The sequence below is a fragment of the Lipophrys pholis genome (genome assembly GCF_963383615.2).
Source record: "Lipophrys pholis genome assembly, chromosome: 6".
In the NCBI taxonomy this organism is placed as follows: Eukaryota; Metazoa; Chordata; class Actinopteri; order Blenniiformes; family Blenniidae; genus Lipophrys; species Lipophrys pholis.
The window spans coordinates 27,903,725-27,926,249 of NC_137629.1; the positions used below are offsets into that span (position 1 = coordinate 27,903,725).

The window sequence follows — 22,525 nt, forward strand, 5'->3', positions numbered from 1 at the left end:
CCCTATATTTCAGCCGTTTAACACCCATCTGTTTACGGAAGAAAGTGTAGTAGTCCCGTTTACTACATTCCTATTTACCAGTAATCATACCTGGCAGCTTCACACATTAACCTTGATGGCGCAGACAGGTGAGTCTCTAACAAATTCGCTTTGACAAGCTGTGTCTCTCGGACTATTTTATATTTATGAATGAACTGAAACACGGAGGCTGCAACGAGTACATGTGCATTTTTAGTTTTTATTTAATACGCCTGTATTTCCACCGAGGCATGGTTGTTACGGTTTGATTTCCAGTCGTTAGTTATCACCGCACGCACTTGAAACCGATTTAAAGAATAAGAATCTCCTCCTGAGGATATTTGAAAGTTTCGTAGGGTGACTCGGCAGAGATCGTTTTAAGCCAAATATGGTCAAACCGGAACTTGTTCCGGGTTTGATCGGTCACCCTGGCAACACATCTGTAGCAAATCCGAGTAGAATGTATCACTTTCATGACACGACTTGTTACACACACACACACACACACACACACACACACACACAAGAGGGAGTAATTTTCTGCTGAGGAGTGTTTACTGAAAGAGGAGGTGGTTTCGTACTCAGACCTTTTGATGTGCCCATTTCCAAATTTGATCAAGTACTGGAGTGAGACTGAAAGGCACCTTTTGTTTGGTATGTTCTTTTCAACAGGCGAATTGTAAAATGGCTGAAATCACACCATATGTATTAAAATTTAATTCAGGCTGGTGTTGTGGCCATCAATGTATTAGTTCAGTAAAAGCAAATTTTATTATCGCCCTAAAAAAGACGCTAGTCATAAACCATGCAGACATAGTGTTTGTAAATTATCTCCACGTGGATATATTGCAAATTATTTGCTCCAATTGTTGGAATGTTTTATTTTGTAGTCATCACATGCCTCAATTTGGTGGTTTTATGTCTTTGTGGTTGTTGTTTTGTTTTTCTTTTTGGCCAGAGTTTAGTTGCACCGCATTTCCTCTGATCAGATGTTGTCTTCTCATTTTACTGATTTTAGCTCTATTCTACTGTAGACATATGTTTCCTTTTGTTTTGTGTAACATTTGCACCGCAATCTGATTGTCGGTCCCCGCCCGTACTCAAAATATGTTTAGTATTTCTGGGATGAGACCGGGGGGGTCCCATGACTCTTTAGGCATCTGGACCCGCACACAGCATGCTTGTTCAATAATCTGTGTCATGTTACTCATGAGCCAACACATAAACAGTAGCTTGAAAAATAAGAAGTTGGAGCCACATCATGTCAGTGTGAGTTAATACTTGAAGTTTAGCCAGTGTTTGGAGGGGGGGGGGGGGGGGGGGGGGGGGGAATATATGTTTTTCAAGGCCTTAATGTGCTTCTCTCAGACACGAAGGAGATCTCCTACGAGGATCTGAAAGCACTTGTGGGGAAAAGCCAGAATCTCTTTCTGGTTGATGTTCGTACTCAAGAGGAAATCAACAAAGGACGTATTCCAGGATCTGTCCACATTCCAGGTGGGTATGCTGTGCATGGCTGGATGGGTGATCATCCTGGGCATGCAGGTGTACTGTATTCCATGTTTGTGGGGATGTCCTATTAAAATGCTCTGCCCTCATCTTTCACCTTCTGTTCCTTCAGTTGACACAGTCGAGGCTGCGCTCGCAATGACCCCAGAAGACTTCAAGGCCAAATACGGAGTCACCAAACCACAGCTGGATGCGCCAGAGGTGGTGTTTCACTGCCAAATGGGCAGGAGAGGGGTAGCAGCCACAAACAAAGCCTCTGAACTAGGATACGTGAAGTAAATACATTTTTCTGTGCTATATATTATGCGCTCACAGGTTATGTTTCTTTTTAAACAATATGTATAAAACCCTGAATACTCCATATCACACCTGTATATAATGTCAATAGTTGTAGTATTAAATGTGTTTTGATTTATATCTTGTATTTCAGGATCCAAGAGAAACAATTCTGACCTTCATTACTGATTGTTTTCTGTTACAGTGCACGTAACTACACCGGAGGATACAAGGAGTGGTCTGAGAAAGGAGGAAAGTGAATCCGGCCAAAGGACAACGTCACATTTTTAAACATACGAGTAATATTAAACGTTGACGAGCAAAATGGACTTTTGAAGTTCCTCATATATTGTTTTCATACAGTCGACATTACATTTTATATGTTTTAATAAACGCAAACAAATTAAATTATGTTTACTCAAGAAATGTGTTTGAATTATTCAAAAGGATTTCATGAAAAAGATAATAGTTTTTCACGGATAGTTTAAGAACAAGTCGTCTTTAATTAGACACACGGTGGCTTTGCTCTTTCTTTCATATTAAATGATCCTTCAGTCTAAGCCAACATTAATTTATTTATATATATATATATACAATAAAACTGCATATTTGAGGGAATTGCTGTACCATGACCTTGTAATTGGCACACTATTTATAATCTAAAAATAGTTGTCAGTACTAATGGTATGATTTAAATTTAATCATTCTGGAAGTTTGTAAAAAATAAAATTGTTCTTATCTTAATTTAATAAGGGTAGACCTCTGGTTTAGAAATGGCATAAATGAATAAAAGTGAAATGACTGGACATATGATAGATTTTAAAGGATGGAGCGATAACTTTCATTATTGTGAGCACTGTAAAACTGTCATCCTCACTACCAGGGGCTTGAGTAACTGGGAACATTTATCAAAAAGTATCAGGACTATGAGGAAAAATGATTCAAATGTCCTAAAAATAAAACTATTAATATATTAGCTTTTGGAAATTTGGATGGGGAGGCTGTCAGTTCCCAATGTAAATACAAAAGCCAATATATTAATTTTAGAAAAGACATTGACAACTGCGAGCCAATCTCAATGTTTAATTGGTTTAACAGATGAAGTAAGGTAACGTTTTTCCTATAGCACCTTTCAGACACACAATGATTCCCAATGCTTCACAAAGAAATGAAGGAACTACATTAAAACAAGATTAAAAATGCATTGTTTTCCTCTATGGAATCTGTTGGATTTGTTTCCTGTATTTCCTTGTGGCAGAAGTGCTTGGTCACTATTTGGCCCCTTTTTAGTGATTTTCTGATTCTTACATTATCTTTTTTGTTTTTGTACTTATGATTTTTCTCAGTGTAGTAAAAATGTATAGCTACCTGAATGGATAAATTATTAATGTATTGCTTGTAAACATGCCCAGGGTGTTTAGATTCTGCACAATTTAACGAAACATCACGCATACATTTATTATTATTATTATTATTATATGAATGTATATTAATTTCCTCCCTGGAAAAACAACATTGCTGGAATGAGACTCAGCGGAGCAGCACACAGGTGTGCGCGCGCTTCATTTCCTCTGAACGTCAACGGGACGAGGCTTTTCGAGCTAAAATGCTGAGAGAAATTCGGCAGGTAAACCTTTAAATTCTACTTATTTCGAGCTTTTGCGAATGCCGGCGCCGTTCACACGAGTGTCTGACGAATTAGTGATAGTGAAATTTAACCGGGAATGCTTTGAGGAGGTTTGAAGCTAGTTAGCATAGCATGGCTAATAGCAGGCCGCGCTCACCTGCTGCAGGCGCTGCGGCTCGTGATGCTGATGCGGAAACACAGACGCCACAACGGTCCGAGGACTTCTGGAGGCCTGCTGGTTCTCCTGTGGACTGAAACCAGAACCTGTGCCCCAGTGCTGAACTGCACCGGTAATCTGCCACATTTTCTCTGGTTTGAACGCACTAAAGTGAGATTTGACATCTTGTCAGGTGGGAAAAAAATAAATAAATAAAATCCAACAAGCTTCAATATTGATCAGCATTTGGATTATTTTTTTTAATTATTATTTTGTATTTCATTTCGAAGTGCAAGAAAATATTATGTTTTTAGAGCTATTATTTTTTTCACCCCATGTAATACAGCAGTGATACCGTCAATATTAACCACTCATATCCATTATGTGCTTCATCAGGTCATAAAGGTTCGAGGTAGATTATTATTTTAACTTTAATTTTCCAGAGGAAATTCTAAATTATAGAGAGAGTTATAAATGGAACCGACAGGGTGTCAAACTAATTTTCACCAAGGTCTCCATCACCACAATAGTTGTTTCTAAATAAGAGTACCTGCAATTAACCCCTTTAGTTGTATGTGTGAAACTTGAATAAATCTCTTGATTCAGCACCACACGACTGTCAAAGATCAGAAAGGAGAAACCATGGAAACTTATTCTGCCACTGTCTGCCTTTTAACTGTGGAAGAAATGGTTTTTTTCCTGGAGGCTGAATCTAGCCCACCTCATTCAGATGTTTTCAGATGAGATTTTTCACATGAAAAACGTGTTTTTGAATATCTATTTTTTGTGTGTATTTTCTTCTCAGGTCATTTTTTTTTCTATTTCAACTCAATTACTTATGACCAGAACTAAAAGAAACCATCAAGATTGAAACGTTGCAGTCCCAGTGACATTTTGATGGGCACAAATTCGGCGTGTATTTCACCAATAAATGCAGTTTATTGTAACTTCTGGTCTTTTATTCTAGGACTATCGTGAATTTCATGTCCTCAGGGGGGGCCACATAAAATAACACGTGGGGGGGGGGCTAATTTGCTCCGCAAACTTTGACTTTAACACATGTGTTAACACATTAACTGCGGCAGCCTCGCAGTACAACGTGTTGTACTGTGATCTGTATGTGGTGCAGTTGCAGCTGCTGGTCCCTGGTGTGCGCCTATCCAAACGAAAGCCCTCCAGCATGGTATGTATATATATACACACACACACACACTCACAAACGCATACATACACACATATCTATCACCACCCTCCACGCTCAACGTCAACACTTGTTTTTGTTGCACAAGTCCTCTCAGATTTGCAGGAGAGCTTGTCTCCCTGCATGAGGTTGTGTTCAGAGCCGGACCCCGAGGAGCTGAGCAGCTTCGCTGATCTGTACGGCGCGCTCAGATTACTTCTCTCCTTCCAGGTACAAGCAACGGTGGACCCGCATGTTTTATCAGCCTGAACTGTCGTGATTAAAGTTGGAGTAGCTCTGTTGTGATCCATTAAAATGTCACAAGATATCTGGGGGGAAACTCGCATCACATGTGAGTTAAACTCCACGGGGTTTCATTTCGGTTATACTTTTATAACTGATCGGCCGCTGTTTTGTTTAGTTTTGTTTTTATGAAGTGCTAACATTGTGTTTATTTTCCCCGCAGAGTCAAAATAAAAAATAAAACCAAGATGAACCAAAACTACCCACATGTCAGCTAATCTTCTTGTCTCCCGCAACGTGCAGATTAAAGATGGAAGACATCACAGTTCAGAGTGGCGAGCTCATATCGAGTCGTTCCTGCACTTCTTCAGTTCGGCTAACGCATCGGTACGGACGCGATCTGTTTCTCTCTCTCTTCTGTTGTGTGTTGTAGTGAGCGAAATGTTTGTTTTTCCGCAGGTCGAGATCCACCTTCGGTTCAAATTCAGTGAAGTGACATTACAGCCAGAAATGAGGTATGTGTGGTACAGCAGCACAAGTCAGACTTTAATTTTTAATTAATTTGACTTCTGTAAAAAAAACAAAATATATATATATATATATATATATTATTCAAAATGTATATTTGTTTTCCCCTTAAATTTATCAAATGTGAATGTCAAAATGAACCTGTTACATAAGATTATAATGGATGTAGTTTTATTAGTGCATGCAGTGTCTTTTTCATTTACTGCAAGAAATTGATTACAGACTCAAAGGAAGGCTGAGTTAAACTCCACGGGGTTTCATTTCCGTCATACTTTTATAACTGATTGGCCGCTGTTTTGTTTTGTTTTGTCTGGTTTTTATGAAGTGCTAACATTGTGTTTATTTTCCCCGCAGAGTCAAAATAAAAAAGAAAGTTCCACTTCCGGACCAATCATCACTGATCCTGGATGTCAAGTGCAGTACAGAGTAACTGCTGCTCATTCTGATCCAGCTCTAGAATCAATACGTTTTCATTGGGTTGTTTTTTTTTTAAATAGAGCGATGCTCTTGTGTTTGAAGGCCTCCGCCGTGCATAAGGACAGGATGCTGGTGTCAGGGAGGACACCCCGTCCTTGGTGGCAGCTTGCCTCTCAGCATCCCACCACAAGCCATGGATCAGGGCCTGTTCGGGGATCTCGGTGTCCAGTTCGTTACCCTCCTGAGCCCGTGCGCGGAGCAGTACCCCAATCTGCCGACACAGCTCACTCGCATACAAGTATCCTTTCATGGTTTTACTGCAACTCCGTCCTCGATGTTTACAGGCGGAATATCTGCGGTGGAGCCGAGCGGAGGGAGAAGAGTCTGAGGTCAGGAAATGGTAGATTGTTTTCCCTCAGAGTGCACGCCAGATCCTGTTGCATCTTCAACCTCACTTTCTGTTTTTCATGTCAGGTTATACTTGAACCAGAACCCGTTTTTTTAGGACGTGTAATCCGACTCCGTCGGTATTCAGATGTGTTTATAGCTGTGCTCAGCGGCGTCTCTCTAAAGTGGAGAGAAACCGTCTCCGTAGTGTTTAGAATAAAGCAGCGGACCGAGAACGGAAAGTCCTTCGTGAATATTGTTAATATGCCACACATCAAAAGTACCACAAATAGTTGTGTAACAAAAGAAAAAGAACTGTGTACTTTCTTGTTCTGCGTAGTTGAAGAATCGGAGCATGACGTGAGGGCGAATGTCCAATTGTCTGCTTTGTGCCGGTCCAGCATCCAGAATATCTGGTGAGGGGGGTTTCCAGCGCCGTCCCATCATGCAACAAGCTTATTAAAATGCAGGGACAAATCTTGAAAACAGAGTTCAGGGAGTTCTCTGCAGGCTGAGTTCTAGTCTGGACCTCAGGCCGAATAAATTCACTCTGACAGGCAACGTACAGGAAAGAAACTCATTTGAATTCTGTGCTTCACCGTGATGAGGTGATTTTGTCGTCCTGAGTATTACGAGGCTTCCTTGACACCACATGTCCAGTTGTTGGTATTCAGCCCCAGTAAGGTTCCGGTCTCAAGCCCCTCTGGCTTCTTCCAAACCCTCCCTGCTGCTCTGGACTGTCAGGAACTGGGCCTGGGCAGAGTTTACTGCTCCTCCTTAAAAGGTAAACACGTACACACACACTTCAATACAAAAGCTGTTTGAACAATAATAAGTCATTTGAATCACTTAACGGAGGTCCAAAGTCCAGAACAGTTAATCCAGAATTTTTAAAAAAACACGGTGAAATAAACAAATCTTGAATGTGTTGGCTCTTGATTGTTTTGTTGTTGTGTTCAACGGCAGGCATATAATGTATACCACCTGTGAGTATTTGTGAGAGAATGAGTATATTACCCTCGCCTCCAGCTGCTGTTGAAAACTTTAATGGCTCACATCAGGTCCTAATTGGAAGCAGAGAACTAGAACAAGGGCAGCAGAAATAAAAAAAAAAAACCCACAATAACAAAAGCCTTAAAGGGAGCACACATGGACCGATGTCACTGCTGTAAATCTCATCATGTAAATTATGTTCATGGGAATTTAATCTCCCGACACAAGATTAAATACTCCATGAGCATGGCAGAGATTCAGCAGGGGGAAATGGTTGACAGACTTCGACTCAGGGGCAACAGGGTCAGTGCTACGGCTCATGTAAACAGTGCGGTGCAGGCATGTAGAATGCAATAGAACACAATAATGCAATTATCCTGTGAGTATTTATGCAGGAAGTTAGCCTGTTGGAGGTATTTAAATTTATTCTTTTATTTGGGTCTTTAAATTCCAAATAATAACCCTGGGTTCACTCACTTTGTACACATGTGTATATAAGTCAGTTTTACGTTCCTAAATGTTCAAAAAGTAAAGTATCCTGCCTCAGTTCTGTAGATATTTGCTATTATTTGTGAGGGGGGGGGTTAAAAGTTTAATCCTCGTTCTTTTCATCCTTGCGTCCACTCCATATGTATTCTAATAACGTCCCCGGGATCAGGAATAAAAGTGTTTTAATTTAACGTTTTTGTTTTCAAAGTGGCCACGTTTCTTAACTCGTTTTTCTTTGTTTTCTTCCCGTTTAACTATAAACAAAAACCTAATGCAGGATTTCCGTCGGTGCCTCGGATTTCTGCAGGTCACGTGAAAATATGAGAGAAATGCGTCGACGTACACGGAGCCCATAAAGGAGAGAATCACATTCCTTCAGTGAAACTAATTTCTCAGGTGTCATTGTTTATTATAATACCGAACCCTTGGAATCATATATGGATGAGCTGATTTGACGTCAATCTTCCAACTACTCGCAGTCGGTAAACTCAACATTTGCAGGTGCAACAGGAAATAATGATGTGATGCAGAAAAACATGCAATCCAAACTTCCCCGGAGCATCCACCCATCTTTTTAAAGTGCTTGATCCAGTTCAAGGTCCTCGGGGGAACCGGAGCTGAGCGCAGAGACAAGTCTTTCATAACGCCTGGGTTGGGGTTTTTTTTTGTTTGTTTGTTTTTTTCCTGGCGTGGAAAAAATGAATCATAACCATCAACAAACCCACAAGCTCCACATTGCGTCCTTTTATCAATCCCCGTCTGCCGGAGAGATTTACTGCCACAAATATGTTTGAACTTTGACTCACTCCGACATGGAAAAAGAAAAAACTCGCTCACGGTATTATGGTACTTTGACACACAAGAAAAGTACAGCTGTAAAACCAAATGATACAACAAGTATGTACCCAACCCCAAGGTGTGTCTCCCCATTACCACAACTTCAAGAACGTGTTGCGGTTGCTGCAAACCGGCAGCGTGCCGTCAACTTGTCATCGTCTTTTACTTTTAAACCTGGACATTGTCTCAGAGAACAACATTTTCTTTTCCTCCCATCGTCTTCACTTTGCAATAAATGTGCGGACGTTCCCTGCAGAGCTGCGGCACGGCGGAGCCACAGTGTACACGGTGGAGGGAGAAACCCGGGACGATAATGAGCGGGCGTCGAGTCTTTCCTCGATGCCGCAGAGTCTCCGGCTCTTCCTCTTCCTGCAGCACAGCGACCCTTTCACCTCCCGGCTCACTGATGTCGTGGGTGAGCATGGATCTCCACCAAACACTGACCATGGCCTCCGTCCCCATTTCTCCTGCTGCAACCAAACACAACATGCACCGCAGCGGCCAACGGGGACGCCTGGGCTCTTCTTACAGCTTCAGAGGTGTTGATAGAGCGCCACCTGGAGGATATTCTGAGCAACAACCGAAAGGCCGTGGCGGCGGCTCTGCAAACTGAGCTCAGGAAATCACTGAAAGCACAAAACAACAAAAAGAGGGTAAGTAGAGCACGATCAGGAGAGCTGTTTTTTACCACTTTACCTAAAAAAAGTAGTTTATTTGGAGCTTCAATCTTGTTAAACCTTCTGAATGAGAACAAAATAATAAATGAGGGTTCACTCCGGAGTGCTAAGGTGGGTTAAACCTTCACTTCACATGATGAGGAGTCGACATGATCCATCAGACGACAAGACAAATTTAACAGTGTGTGTTCAAGGTGGGTTGATTTTATTAAGACGTGCATTCCTTGAACCATTGGTTTATAACTGTCCATAGTTGTTTTACTCATTTTACTAATGGAGGAGAAAAATTATATTTAAAAAAGAAAAATGCTTCATGCAATTGAGCTGTTTAATTTATTTTTTTAATCCCGTGAAAGACTATTATAACTAATCTTAATCTAACCTGGAGCTACATACAAGACTCATCTACTCAACGTTATTTTAATTTCGGTTGCAATGTGGACACCTCTCGGGGGGTTGCCATATACCCATGGTTAACGCTGGTCCACAAACTAGACACGATGTATTTATATGGTGACACAGATATATACCTCATTCTTCACCTCAGACTGGAAGCTCTACTACATTTATATTGCACTTGCAGTGCCATTAGTTGTTCAAAAGAAATCCAAGCTGAAACCACATACACAAACTAGAACTAGACAATCGTTGGGGTTATTTTTTTTTTAAACCCCATTCGTGTGTATTTGTGTTTTAACATGTAAGAACCAGAAGAAGCTGCTTTCGGCCGCCGACGTGATTCTGAGCTCAACCATCAGTATAATCAGCTGCAGCTCCAACCTGGACTTCAGAACAACCTGTCTGGACCACATGAAGGTGGGAAACACAAGGCAGATGTTGGAGAACATCTGCAGCAAATATGTGTTTTAGGGTTTTGGCAGTAAAGCAAAGGCAGGGGAGCTTGTTGAAGCTGTGTGTGTGTGTGTGTGTGTGTGTGTGTGTGTGTGTGTGTGTGTGTGTGTGTGTGTGTGTGTGTGTGTGTGTGTGTGTGTGTGTGTGTGTCTCCATCAGGTGTGTAACACCGGTGACTTGTCTTCCTCCCTGCGAGAGTCGCTGCGGAAGGCGACCTCGTGGAAATTTGTTCCCAGGAGCGGATGCTACACTGCACAGGTGAGCAGGATGTTTACGCTCCAGCAACGGCCGACTGCTCTTTCAGCACCTCGTGACTGACGCACACTAAATTCTGAACCGTGACGTCGTGACGATGTCTTCATGTCGACAGATGGACAAACATCCTGAGAGGGACGAGCAAACCAGAAACGAGATGTGAGAGTCCCCCCGTTCGAGGAAAAGCTAGCGGATGCAGTTCATGCTGAAATAAAGTAATTTATTTATAATGTGCAAGGATGGTACTAACTACTTAAAACCTACCGTTAATTTAAAGTGTGTATCCTTGCTAAAAAAACGTTTTTTATAACTTTGTTAGAACATTTTCCCACAGCAGATCATACTTAAGCGGAAGTTCTTGTTTGGTTATTTGTGTATTTCTCCATTCTTGTGTTTCACTAAATAAAGTCGGTACAGAGACGCAGTACTGTAAACATGAGTGGATGACGTGTGTGTTGCTTACCGGCACTGTGAGGCGGCGTTCCTAAAGGCAGCAAAAGCAGCTGGGAAAACCACACTGGTTAAATAAAACAACAAAAGTGCGTTTTCGTTCATTTTGTCTCATGGCTCAATAGAAAACTTTAATAATCAGCCAAATGAACTGAAGATTTATTAGTCAAGCTCTATGATCTCGCCTTTCATAAAGGAATTCAGTCCAGTCACTGTGAAAAAGGATTTTTGAGGAGATATAATTTATACTTCACTAGATAAGAGAGCGCTGCAGTGGCCGCCACCCTCACAGCGAGACTGTCTCTGGTTGGAGTCCACACTAGGAGCCTTTGTGTGCTGAGCTTGCATGTTCTTTCTGCATATGCATGGTTTTTTACGGGGAACGCTGCTTTAAAAAAAAGCGTTTAAGATTAGTGACTCAAAAATTGTGTGCAGTTTCTGTATATTTGCTTTAGTGATTCTAGGGGGAAATTCTTGGTACTTTGTGTGAACTAATATTTTCAGATGTAGACAAAGGTTATTAAGATTGTTATAGAGAATATCATGAATATTTGTAATTTTTACATTTCTGTTTACATTTGGGTTTTTTTTTAGTATCTTGTAATAGTATTGAAGCCAAAACAAGGAATTCAGTTTTAATTTGAGTTGTTTTTTTTTAATTCATACGCAATTATTTTTTACATAAATTCTTACCTCTAGCAATTCTCTTTTTACAAATTATTTTTAAAAAAAAACCTAACTGACTGATACTTACTGTTTGGGGCAGAATTTCCTTAACTGTGTTCAGTACAACAAGCTCTGAGAACTACTAATGATGGGTTCTAATATTCGTTATTGGCCACGAACAGTGAGGAAATATATGAAATCAGTTGGAAATTATCCACATGGTACCCCACTAGAGCGAAGGCTTTTAATTTGTCAGCGTGTCTCGCTTGTTTCCGCGATCTGTCAATACCAACAAACTCCAAGTCTCAAGGCCCATAATGAGAGAGAATGGATTCTCATGTACAAATTTATACAGACGGTTCCTAAAACCCAGATGATGATAAAGTCGCTGTTGGTATTTTCGTTCACGATTCCAGGATCAGAAAAAGGTTTTAAATTCCAGATTACATGACAGTTTTCACTCCAGAGATATTGGGGATTCTTTTGACGCTTGGCGGGTAGTGGATAATAAAGTGGCCAAGTCACTCATATGTACTGTTTCGGCAGCAGTCTTAAGATCGATTAAAGGAGCTAATTCTAAATCCAGATGTTCTATTAGAAATATTTCAAACAATATTTCAAACAATGGCTAAAAAAGCAAACAAGTATATTCTGTAGAATTCGATCTTAAGTATGGACTGTCAGACTATAACTCATTCATAAAGAATTCCACCAAAGAATCGTGGCAGAAAGCTTGGGAAACCGGAATGAAGGGAAGGACTGACTTCAGTATTCAAAGTAAGGTGGCGAAAGTAAAGATGCAGTTGTATTTACCCGATTCGGACTTCAACACTGAAAAGTGGACTGGCTCTGATAGGGAAACGCAAAGATGGGAACTGTGAGTGTGGTGAACCAGAGGCTGTGAAGCACGTGCTCATGAAGTGCAAGTGTCACTCAGACCAACAGGGGATCCTGGACAGAACCCTTGGAGCGTCTGGAGTTATTGTTTTCAGTCTTTCCTCATTACTGAGCATGGAGGAGTGGAGAAAATGTCTACAAAATCCGTCTAATATCCAGCAGATGGCAGCAATACGCCAGTGTTTCGTCTCGTCTGCCTCATCCGAAGAAAAAGAATTAGAAGCGCGTGACGTCACTTCCGCCCGCCAATAGTGACAGCCGATTTTTCGCGGTAAAATGAAAGGAGCGTCTGTTTGTCTGTCAGAGTTCCTCCTGCTTCTTACGTCCCGCAGCTAAGCTGTAGATAAGTGCTGTGTCTGGGCGGACGCTTTGTTAATATACGCGATGTCGGTGTGTTTGTTGTGAAGTGAGAGCGAAGCTAACGTTAGCTGCTAAAGTCTCCTCAGAGCAAAGTCTGCAGCTCCCAGGATAAAGACGAAAACAAACTCTGCAGCTCCCAGGATAAAGACGAAAACAATGGCTGCAGTGACCTCGGAGATTCTCAAGTCGGAGCTCGACTTGTTCGGCATAACCTGCAAGGTGGATTCGATCCTCGACAAGAGTGAGTATCCAGCTCAGGCTGCATGAAGATCTGAAATGTTCGGTTGTCCGACTGCAGGGCACGTGCAAGTGTGTTTCCACCTGCTTGAGGTATTAAATACACGCTCCCTTCATCGGGGAGTGAAATACCACTTCCAGGGAGAAAAACTCACTTTTTGACGTTGTTTTTCTTTAATATTCGACTAGTTAGTTGTTTCCAAAGGAAACTGATGAAGTGAAATGCTTCTGTTTTGATCAGACAAGTAGTCCACAACCAAGTGTTTATTGTTATGAAGGGTAAAAGAAAATTAAATCTAAATGTCATAATTGAAGAAGCTTGAACTGTTGTTTTTTTAAATGAATACCCATGATTTGTTGTTGCTCATTTCACTACTTTCCCCTTTCATTGCATGCATTTTTGTTCCATGAAAGTTGAATCACATTGTTGTAGCACCACAGTGATGTTGTCTTCGTGCACTTTGTAGTTTTATCTTTGCTCTCACATGCTTTCCTTCCCTTTTCTCCCCGTCTCAGTGTTGGAGCAGTGCGTTTGCAACAGACTGCGGGCTGATGAGATGCTGATAGAGTGGGTGGCCTACAGCACAACAAGAGGACTGAAACTCACCATGGAAAACCTTGAGCAGTTTGAGCACGAGGTAATCACTGATATACTCGTAATGCTTTTCAAATGTTGTTGTTTTCACTTCGGGTCTTTCTTTGCAGCGTTAACGGGCGGTGTGTCATTGATGGTCTTTCATTTCTTGGCAGGTTTTAAACAAAAGGAGCAAATCCAAACAAAGCTTCAGAAAAGAAGAGCGTCACAGAATCATGGATGTCCACACCTTTAAAGACATGTATCTTTTATTTAACAAAAAGGAAAACAAATTCTTTGCATTTCTGCGATTACTGTTCTGCCAGTGCTTTTAATTACCTTAACTAGGTTTCCCTCTCAGAATCAAAGCTGAGGAAGAAGAGGAAGATCTGTTAGACTCCTACTCAACTCCTGCAAAGGTAAGTTGTTGCCACCAGCTGAGTGGAAATTTTATTCTTATGCAAAAGCTGTTGTACTTCGACGTTTTTCTGTGCACTTTTACGAGTCCTATGGGCTGAGAATTCTCAGTTTATCATGTCTTGCTGATGAACTGTGCTCTCGTCTTGTTTTTTTTTTTTTTTTGTTTTGTTTTGTCACACAGGGCTCTCAGAAACGAGCCCTGACCACCCCGGAGCATCCTCAGTCTAAGAGGAGTGCAGCTCTGTTGGCCAGCCCCGGCCTGCTGCTGTCTCCAGCCAGCTTCTCTCCCAGGTACTCCACTGCGACGCTGGCAGTCCGTCAAAGCAGCTGTTTCATTGAGAGCAATGCTGAATCTCTCCTCCCTTTTAACGTTTGTGCTGACGTCTTTCCAGTCTCACTTTAAAGATGCAGTGATACGCTCTTTTTCTTCTGTGTCTGCAAGTGCGACCCCGTCACAGAAGTACAGCCAGCGAGGGGGCAGAGGAGAGGTGGTGGTTACGTTTGGAGCCGTGCAGGGCCCCCGTTGGTTGGGCAGGAAGAATGCGAGCACAGAGGTTCACGTGGAGGTCCTGGAGGCTCCCGACGACTCCCTCCGCAGCAGCTACAAATACATGTTCCAGAGGCTGAGAGATATTCGGAACGGTAGGAACATTCTGCATTCTTAGGGATGAAACTTATCGTACTGGAGACCAAATGAAGTGGTTAATAGATCGATACACATTTAGTGCTTCTGCTCATGTTGTTTGTTCCCAGTGTTGACGGAAAAGATTGAGGAGCTCGGAGAAAACCTCCGGTCTCACTTCAGCATTGAGGAGTTCTCCCCAGTCTCCCTCCCTGCTCAGGTACACACACGTTCCATCTGTCAATGCGAGGCGTTACGTTTCAGACGGAGAGTAGGTGTAGCAGCAGAGTGACGAATTTATGATTTTCAACATGACGAATGTTGCGATCTGCATTTAACCTGTTCGGACATTTCAGTATTTGTATGTATTTTCTCGGGATGAACTACTACTCTGCAGTTTACGTTGTCTCCTGTCCGTCTCCTCCAGGACAGTATCACGGTGCTGGGTCAGGTTTGCTGCGACAGTAATGGGAAACTGAACGCTCAGTCCGTCCTGTTGGAAGCGGGACCAGAACAAGGTGGTCAGCAGGTACCGGTGGACCTGTCCGAGCTCAGAGAGTACTCGCTCTTCCCCGGTCAGGTGAGCTGAAACAAACGTCTGGTCTGTGGGGGGGGGTGGGGGGGGGGGGGGGGGGGTGTGTATGCATGTGGTGGTTTCTCCTTTGCCTGTGCACTGAGGTTCGTGTGCAGCAGGTTATATGCCCACCAAGAGTAACGGAGCATGCCAAGGACCCGGGCTGGAGATTGACCCGGAGTCTGACCGAGAGCTCTGACAAGCAGCAGTTACCTTCAGCACCATGTAGACCAGGATTGTACTTTACTATCCTCTTGTCATCTGTTGTTGAAGATTCATCATGATATCGTTTGTCTTCAGGTGGTGGTGATGGAGGGGATGAACACAACAGGGAGAAAACTGGTGGCCTCCAAACTTCACGAGGTCCAATGAAGATGTTTACTGTGTCTGAAATGAGATTCTTTCGATACTTTGGGTTTTCAAAAACAAACCTGCTTGTTCTCTTTTCAGGGAGTTCCTCTTCCTTTTTACACTCCTGATGTGAAAACGGAGGCGGATGAAGGTAAGGAGTCGTGCTGGTTGCACTCACAACTTCCGACGACTTTTAAACACGTCAGTCCTTGTTGAGTTTGCAGAAAGTTCACTTCAAACTTTCTATATGCTTTAAAAGGTTGTATAACATCGCAGAGTGTTTCTGTCCTGACCAGGTGTGACTTTACTTTATTCTTCTTGTCTTTCAGAGCCATTAAACGTTCTGGTGGCTTGTGGGCCGTACGCTCCCTCTGACAGCCTGACCTTTGACCCCCTGCTGGACCTCATCGGTGTCATCGTCCGGGATCGGCCCGACGTCTGTCTGCTGGTACCGTCACGCTCCCATCGGCTTTTGAAATCTGTGGTGCCGCTTATATTTGTGATGTCGTGTGACTCCGCATGTTCTCTCTGCAGCTCGGCCCGTTTGTGGATTCCAAACATGAACAAGTTGAAGTAGGTAAAACATTCCTCACGGAAAAAACTCAATCTCCTCATGAATGAGTCTGAATTGTCTCTTTCGTGAAACAGAAGGCACAGGTGACCGAGACGTATGAGGCTATTTTCTCAAGATGCATCGAAAGCATTGTGGATGGCACCAGAAGGTAAATCACAGTATTCAAGGAGCCGGTGAGCTCCTTCAAGAACGATATTCCATCACTTATAAGTCCACCGTGGTGCTCAAGTAAAATTCACGTTTCCTTTCTGCAGCGTTGGCTGTCGCCTTGTGTTTGTGCCGTCCCAGAGAGACATCCATCATCACCATTTCATCTACCCACAGCCTCCGTTCGCCCTCCCCAACCTGGTCAAGGACCACGCGCAGGTCGGAGACGCACCTGACCGTCACCGCAGGGTGCTGTGGTGGCGTTTTAGTTCGGAATTGGCAGGTCCTGCAGTTTCTCTCCTGTTGAATGTCTCCTTTCTGTTTCTGAAGCGCGTCACACTGGTCCCCGACCCCTGCACCCTGCTCATCGACGGCGTGACCTTCGGCATGACGTCCACTGACATCCTGTTCCACATGGGAGCCGAGGAGATCAGCTGGTGAGGAAGCCTGCAGTGACTCAAGCAATTCCACTGGAATTCAGATAGAATCGCCACGACGACAGGAGGCAATAACAGGAAATATGAGGAAAGTTTATACTAGGACACAGATTAAATGTCTCTTTAACATAAACCGATTGCATTAAGTGATAATGTACCAATTTCTTTCTTTATTTTTTACTGATTTGCTGGTGGTTGGTCAGATTTACAAGTATTTAGAATTCATCTCCATCTGACTTCATTTTAATGAGTTCTTCCTTTTAGAGAAAATCATAGTTTGGGTGGGAACACTGCCACCTAGTGTCTTCAGAGTATTAGCAGCTTGTTGCCTTGGCACTAAATAATCGGTGGATGAAGGAGATGAAGAACTACAGATATAAACCTCACAGCTGGAATTGTACAAATTTCTTCATGACTCTACTAAAATTAGATGTTTAAAAAGCCTCGATATGCAGTAATGCCTGTATTATGTTTTGTGTTTCTTTTATTTTTTTTTCCAGTGGAGCTCGACAGAATCTTTTTGAGAGCAAAATTAGTCTAATTATCTACATATTCTGCTTTGTGATTGATGAGGTCATGTCTTATTAAAATACAAATAACCTGTTCATAAGATGAAACCCAAATCGGGTTTTTTTTCTTTTCAAGTCTGGAAACAGTTGATCACTGAACATTTTCTATCCTTATTGCATTATAGTATAGAGATGCTTTTATAAATGCTCCTAACCCAAACATGAAGGAAGAAGACTTCAAAATCAAACATCCCATAATATTGGCGCCATTAGAAATTATTTTATTTGGTTCTTGTGATTGGAATTAGTTTTTTCTCTGTTGACGATTTTTCCAGTTTCATACGATACATAGATTTAAAATTTTCTTTATTCATTTAAATGATGTACTTTCTTAGAATTATAGTTGTTGGTTTCTGTAAATGGATGCGTCTTGTGTTGCAGCGGCACCGGATCAGACCGATTCTCTCGCATCCTGAAGCACATGTTGACCCAGAGAAGGTACAGAATATTAAGAGTCAAACCCCCCCCCCCCTTTTTATTTTAGGGCTGAAAGCACTGGTGATCCTCTTTCTTCTCTCTCCTCCCCAGCTACTACCCGCTCTACCCCCCCGTGGAGGACGTGAATATGGACTATGAGAAGTTTCAGAGTTTCGGTCAGATGCCGCTGACCCCCGACGTTCTCATCGTGCCCTCTGAGCTGCGCTACTTTGTAAAGGTGCGCGACTCCTGTCTCCTCTCCAGAAGTTCCGATTGGATATTTCTACATAAAACGTGCGCGTTGTGTTTGAATGCATCTTTCAATGTCTCCTCAGGATGTCATCGGGTGTGTGTGTGTGAATCCTGGGCGGTTGACCAAAGGTCAGGTAGGCGGGACTTACGGCCGGCTGCTGATTCAGCGCGGCGCCGCGTCAGAAGACGGGACGAGAGTGAGCCCCTGTGTGGCTGCTCAGGTGGTGAAAATATAAAGACTCAAGTGAAATCTTCAACTAAAGAACGACAGTTTAACTATAAAACATTCACTTTGTCTCATGTTGGATTATTTGGATGCTACAAACTATTTGAAGTGTTTTGGTCTCTGACTGTTCAACAATTGAATAAATTGTCACCATGTGTACAGTTTTTGTTCATTTTTCTACTGTATTTGTTGTTTACTTGGTTTGAAGGTGAATAAAAGACTTTCTCTAATCTCCATTGTTCTATCTGTGGGCCTGTGGCCAAATAGCAATAATGTCCTCTTTTGCGTTTGGTTCTCTGGAATTTCATGATTCACCTATCTTTAATAGACCCAAGAAAACGTTTTATTTAATCAAACAATGTACAGGAATACTATATTTCTGAACAAAAAAAAACAAAAATGAGTGAATGAGGTAATTTTGTGGTCGTTTCATTTCAGTCATAAAAGTCATCAAACTCATCTGAGTCACTTTGGTGGTCCGACTTCATGTATTGCTTCACGTGAAAAACCTGCGTTTTGTCACTAATGTCTGCAAAAGACAAGAAAAATGGCAGAATGAACAAACCTCTCCTCTATATATTTAATGAAGTGACTGATGGTATTTTACCTGCAGACTTTTCCTCAGTTTTCTGGTTGTTTTCGCTATAAAAAATAAAGACATTTCGAAAACAAAATGACAACATTCTGATGTTTCTGGACGACGGTAAAAAGCTCTTATCTTACGCTTCATTTCGTTGCTCTTGAGGTGCGAGGAGGGTTTCAATGCCGTCATCACTGAAACTATTTGAGTCCCCATCAGAGGATTCTCCTTTACTTTCTTCTTCTTCCTCTTCATCCTCTACATGTTCCTCTGGAACGACATGCATCTCTTTTGGCCTGGAAAAGAGGCTCGACTGAGTCAGGCGGCTTCATTTTCAGCGAATGTCATTAAGTCCTTGTTCATTTCAGGAAACTGGCAGAAATAGTGACTCGACCAAGTATAATCACTTACCTGATAAAGGTTTAAGTAGTTTCACGGTCTCACCTTTTCTCCTGCGGTGAGATGATGCTGTCCTCTGATTCTCCTGTGTCGCTTCTGTGCTCCTCTTCCTCCTCACTCTCCTCCTCTTCCTCTGACTCCTGTTCTTCCTCCTCGCTACCTGCCTGTACGTCTTCATCGGCCACTTCATTCCGAGAGGAGACGGAACCAATTTTTATATTCTCAGGATCTTCATCTCCCTGAGCGTCCTCCTCATCCTCGGTTCCTGTTTCCTCCTCTTCATCATCTTCCCCCTCCAGCTTTACGTCTTCTGTCTCTTCCTGGCTGTCCTCCTGATCTTCATTAACTTTTCCAGCCCTCTGATTGTCCTTGACGTTTGCTTCCTCCTCTTTTGAGCTGCTTTCCTCTGAGCTGCTATTCCCCTCCTTTTCTACTTCATCTGTGGCCCCATTTTCAATTTTTAAGCTGACGCTGCCTGATTCCTCCTCCTCCTCCTCCTCCTCCTCCTCCTCCTCTTCTTCCTGGGATCCAGACGCCTCTTCACAGCTCTGTGATTTGTCTTCAGGATTTTTATTACCCAATTTTTCATTTATGCAATTTTCTCTCACGCCTGCTACATCCGCCTCAACTTGCTGACTCTCCTCACTGGGACTTTCTGGGTCTTCTCTCATGGCCCTTGTCCCTTGCAATTCCACTTTCTCTGGTCTTTCAGGTCCGGGATCAGGCCCCCCACTCCTCATCTTTGTGGAGCTGCTGTTGCTGCTGTGGCCTTTGTGTGATGGTGCATCACTGTCGGAGCTCTGTCCTGCTGTGACAGGAACAATTACGGGGGAACAAGAAGTTGTTGATGCTCTGTGAGGAAAAAAAAAAAAAAAAAAGAATAATGAAGGTCAACATTAACTGAAAAAGCAGAAGCCACCCTGTCTCTTCAGTGATTAATGAGGACTGATTCCATGGGCCAGGAAAGTAAAGTTAGAGTTCACGTTGACCTTAGAAGTGTGTAAACTGGGTGGGGTTTTGAGGGGAAAGTTGAACACAGACAGGAAGGACAGGTTGGTGCAGTAACAAGCCTGGATAAATGACTTACACTTGAGTGCTGCGTCTGTCTGAAGAACGCCGTGTCTTTCCTCCTCTCTTCTTCTTTGTCGTGGAGTGTGCCCGACTGGAGTCTCTGTCGCTCTCACTGCTTTCTGCATGACCACTGGACAGACGAACTAGACGCACCCAGACAGATTGCATGAAAAGGACAAACTCGCACACACTGTATAGACCTATAAAGGACCTGTTTCATTCTGCTCTCACCCGGTTTAATGTCCAGTTCCTGGGACAAACGATTGTTCCTACTCCCTCCACCTCTCTCTCTCTTTGAGCTTGATGCTGTGCTGGTCTCATCCTCTCTGATCGTCGATGAAACCCTCCTTTCAGGCGGAGCCTCCCGCGTGTTGAAGTTCCCCAACAAGCATTCACAAGCTGAGGCGATCCCTGCTCCACCAGTAATCTGGGACAAGAGGTGTTCAGCCTGTAGAAAGGTCTGGGCATCGTGTATGGACCAGGGTTCATGATGACTCGGTACCGAGGGCGAGCTGTGATGAGGAAATGGGTGAAAATGCGAGAAAACGCTCGGAGAGACGAGGGATGGTGGGACTTGAGAAGAACCGAAGGACTGATAGGGTGATCTGATAGGCCCAGCAGGCTGAGGCTGACCGCGGCTCAGCCAGCGTTCTCGGCTGTAGTTAGGCTGCTCTTGAGGTGCCGCTGTGTTTAGGAAATCAGTGAATGAAAATAAATATTCCAAGACTTTCCACGCCACGACACTGAAGAATAAATGTTTTTCAATTTAATTTCTTGAAGAAGGTGTCAAGAAGAACAAACCTTGTATAGCAAAATGTCGATCTCTGGACTCTGTCGCTTCATTTCTCTTTAGGTTTGGCCTCAAATGGTCTTTCACCTCCTGCTGAACACAGAGTCCTATGTTAACACTGAAACAGTGACAGTAGCTCTTCCCAACCATCACTCACAACAAGCTGTATTCTTTGGAGAAATGCCTATTGTACCTTTCCAAGTGGGCTTGTAATCTTCTGCTTAAGCTGTTGCTGCCAGTAGGGGCCGTTTTCCTGCAGGTATTTTTCATAGTCCATCTGTAGGGGTCAAAAATGTGATGGTCATTCACTTTGTCACAACTAATATTGGATAAAATGGTCTCTTCCTGAGCACCAAAAATCGATGCGGTGCACTATGTGTGTGCATCTGTGTGTTTCCTGAGTCTGTGCACCCGAATGAGTTTCATGCCAGCGTTGCTGGCCAGCATGTCTTTCAGTGCGTCCTGGGCTTCATCAAACTGCTGCAGCAGCTGCCTGTGCTGCTGTTGGGATAAGCGCTCTCTCTCTTTCAGCTCCTTCAGGCGCTGCTGCAGGTGCATCATTCCGCTGTGGTGAGCACATATAAATAAAAAAATATATTAAAAAAATCCAACTTTGTTTTTAATCAATGGACATCAACAAAAACACAACAAATCCCATGCAGTATTTCCCCAGTACATCTGTCCAAATCTACAGTTTCAAGGTAATTTCATCATGGAGCAAAAGTGTTTCTAAAGGTTCAAGATTAAAAACTCCCCATATGTTGCTTCATTGGGTCTTACCTGTTTGCTCCACCAAGCTCTATTTGTTTTGTCAAAGTGTCTTGCCCCCTGCTGATCAGATGCCCAAGAGACAGTAAATTCTCCTTGGGAACAGCCACGACTGCCGGTTTTCCGTAGATGCAGAGATTAACGGGGATTAAACCCTGCATGTTGAGGGGGAGGGACAAGAGACACACGGCCAATCCACATAAGGCTTATGGCAGTGAGTTTAAACAGAAGTGAGAGGGATTTTATCAACTCACATTGGCACTGTATCACCACATATTAGAATCATTTCTGAAAGCTGACATCAAGAAAAAGCCAACAATCTTCACTGAAGTTCAAAGTTCCAAGATGAATCACATAAATATATTTTTGAATACTAATTTAGGAGTTTTATTGATTTTTCATGCAACTATTCAGGCTTTTTAGAGATGTGTCACTAAAATGTAAGACAAAGTGATGAAATTATTCGAGACTAGGCTGCAGAACAGTGGAGTGGTTTGAACGCTCACCTCATACAAAAACTCCTGGTTCGAGTCTGGGTTGTCGCAATTATGTTTTTGTTCTTTTTATGCTTTTGAGGCTAATTGTTTCCTCTAATTTGTCCTTAAATGTGTTCTCTTACTCACTTGGTTGGCCCTGTGATTGTATATGTAACTAGAAAATTCTACGGAAAATTTTGTGTGCCTGCCTCTCGCTGTCAAC

General features: G+C 42.7%; 4 protein-coding genes across 7 annotated transcripts; 3 read left to right on the top strand and 1 right to left on the bottom strand.

Moving 5' to 3' along the window:
- Window positions 1-2,229, top strand: LOC308110672 (thiosulfate:glutathione sulfurtransferase-like). Its single transcript, XM_080465129.1, has 4 exons — window positions 1-128; window positions 1,387-1,515; window positions 1,640-1,802; window positions 2,009-2,229. Exons 1-4 carry the CDS (start codon window positions 116-118, stop codon window positions 2,061-2,063), a joined length of 360 nt encoding a protein of 119 aa, XP_080321255.1. The 5' UTR covers window positions 1-115; the 3' UTR covers window positions 2,064-2,229.
- A 1,092-nt stretch (window positions 2,230-3,321) lies between these two features.
- On the top strand, window positions 3,322-10,883 carry top6bl (TOP6B like initiator of meiotic double strand breaks). 3 transcript variants are annotated; one of them, XM_080466083.1, is made up of 14 exons: window positions 3,324-3,430; window positions 3,597-3,720; window positions 4,717-4,770; window positions 4,877-4,998; window positions 5,314-5,397; window positions 5,470-5,525; window positions 5,893-5,964; window positions 6,058-6,253; window positions 7,003-7,126; window positions 8,918-9,076; window positions 9,193-9,314; window positions 10,044-10,154; window positions 10,350-10,448; window positions 10,561-10,883. In XM_080466083.1, exons 1-14 carry the CDS (start codon window positions 3,410-3,412, stop codon window positions 10,606-10,608), a joined length of 1,392 nt encoding a protein of 463 aa, XP_080322209.1. In that variant the 5' UTR covers window positions 3,324-3,409; the 3' UTR covers window positions 10,609-10,883. The 3 variants fall into 3 exon arrangements, with proteins under 3 accessions (XP_080322208.1, XP_080322209.1, XP_080322210.1); XM_080466082.1 differs by having other exon boundaries at window positions 3,322-3,430; window positions 5,314-5,525; XM_080466084.1 differs by lacking the exon at window positions 3,597-3,720 and having other exon boundaries at window positions 3,329-3,430.
- Window positions 10,884-12,682: 1,799 nt separating this feature from the next.
- pola2 (polymerase (DNA directed), alpha 2) lies at window positions 12,683-18,452 on the top strand. Of its 2 annotated transcripts, XM_080465754.1 has the most exons (18): window positions 12,687-13,059; window positions 13,572-13,693; window positions 13,806-13,891; window positions 13,991-14,048; window positions 14,231-14,340; window positions 14,492-14,691; window positions 14,803-14,891; window positions 15,099-15,251; window positions 15,546-15,608; window positions 15,696-15,747; window positions 15,926-16,044; window positions 16,131-16,169; window positions 16,245-16,318; window positions 16,425-16,536; window positions 16,648-16,754; window positions 17,705-17,761; window positions 17,852-17,978; window positions 18,076-18,452. In XM_080465754.1, the coding sequence occupies exons 1-18, from the start codon at window positions 12,975-12,977 to the stop codon at window positions 18,226-18,228; spliced, it is 1,806 nt and encodes a 601-aa protein (XP_080321880.1). In that variant the 5' UTR covers window positions 12,687-12,974; the 3' UTR covers window positions 18,229-18,452. The 2 variants fall into 2 exon arrangements, with proteins under 2 accessions (XP_080321879.1, XP_080321880.1); XM_080465753.1 differs by having other exon boundaries at window positions 12,683-13,059; window positions 17,852-18,446.
- Window positions 17,251-21,947, bottom strand: LOC308111045 (uncharacterized protein). Its single transcript, XM_080465755.1, has 10 exons — window positions 21,839-21,947; window positions 21,470-21,623; window positions 21,252-21,335; window positions 21,070-21,148; window positions 20,500-20,952; window positions 20,285-20,411; window positions 19,243-20,049; window positions 18,942-19,094; window positions 18,826-18,860; window positions 17,251-18,747 (listed from the first exon to the last, which is right to left on the bottom strand). Exons 2-10 carry the CDS (start codon window positions 21,617-21,619, stop codon window positions 18,653-18,655), a joined length of 1,983 nt encoding a protein of 660 aa, XP_080321881.1. The 5' UTR covers window positions 21,620-21,623; window positions 21,839-21,947; the 3' UTR covers window positions 17,251-18,652.
- Between the last annotated feature and the right edge of the window lie 578 nt (window positions 21,948-22,525).

Coding starts and splice junctions, on each gene's coding strand:
- LOC308110672 (XM_080465129.1), top strand. Junction 1,516..1,639: donor AGGATCTGTCCACATTCCAG/GTGGGTATGCTG, acceptor CTGTTCCTTCAG/TTGACACAGTCGAGGCTGCG. Junction 1,803..2,008: donor TCTGAACTAGGATACGTGAA/GTAAATACATTT, acceptor TTTCTGTTACAG/TGCACGTAACTACACCGGAG.
- top6bl (XM_080466082.1), top strand. CDS start 3,410: ATGCTGAGAGAAATTCGGCAG. Junction 5,965..6,057: donor GATGTCAAGTGCAGTACAGA/GTAACTGCTGCT, acceptor TTGTGTTTGAAG/GCCTCCGCCGTGCATAAGGA. Junction 6,254..7,002: donor CACAGCTCACTCGCATACAA/GTATCCTTTCAT, acceptor CCACATGTCCAG/TTGTTGGTATTCAGCCCCAG.
- pola2 (XM_080465753.1), top strand. CDS start 12,975: ATGGCTGCAGTGACCTCGGAGATTCTCAAGTCGGAGCTCGACTTGTTC. Junction 13,892..13,990: donor GTCCACACCTTTAAAGACAT/GTATCTTTTATT, acceptor TTTCCCTCTCAG/AATCAAAGCTGAGGAAGAAG. Junction 16,537..16,647: donor TGGTCAAGGACCACGCGCAG/GTCGGAGACGCA, acceptor CTGTTTCTGAAG/CGCGTCACACTGGTCCCCGA.
- LOC308111045 (XM_080465755.1), bottom strand. CDS start 21,619: ATGATGCACCTGCAGCAGCGCCTGAAGGAGCTGAAAGAGAGAGAGCGC. Junction 20,050..20,284: donor GACAGACGCAGCACTCAAGT/GTAAGTCATTTA, acceptor TTTTCCTCACAG/AGCATCAACAACTTCTTGTT. Junction 19,095..19,242: donor ATCTCACCGCAGGAGAAAAG/GTGAGACCGTGA, acceptor CCTCTTTTCCAG/GCCAAAAGAGATGCATGTCG.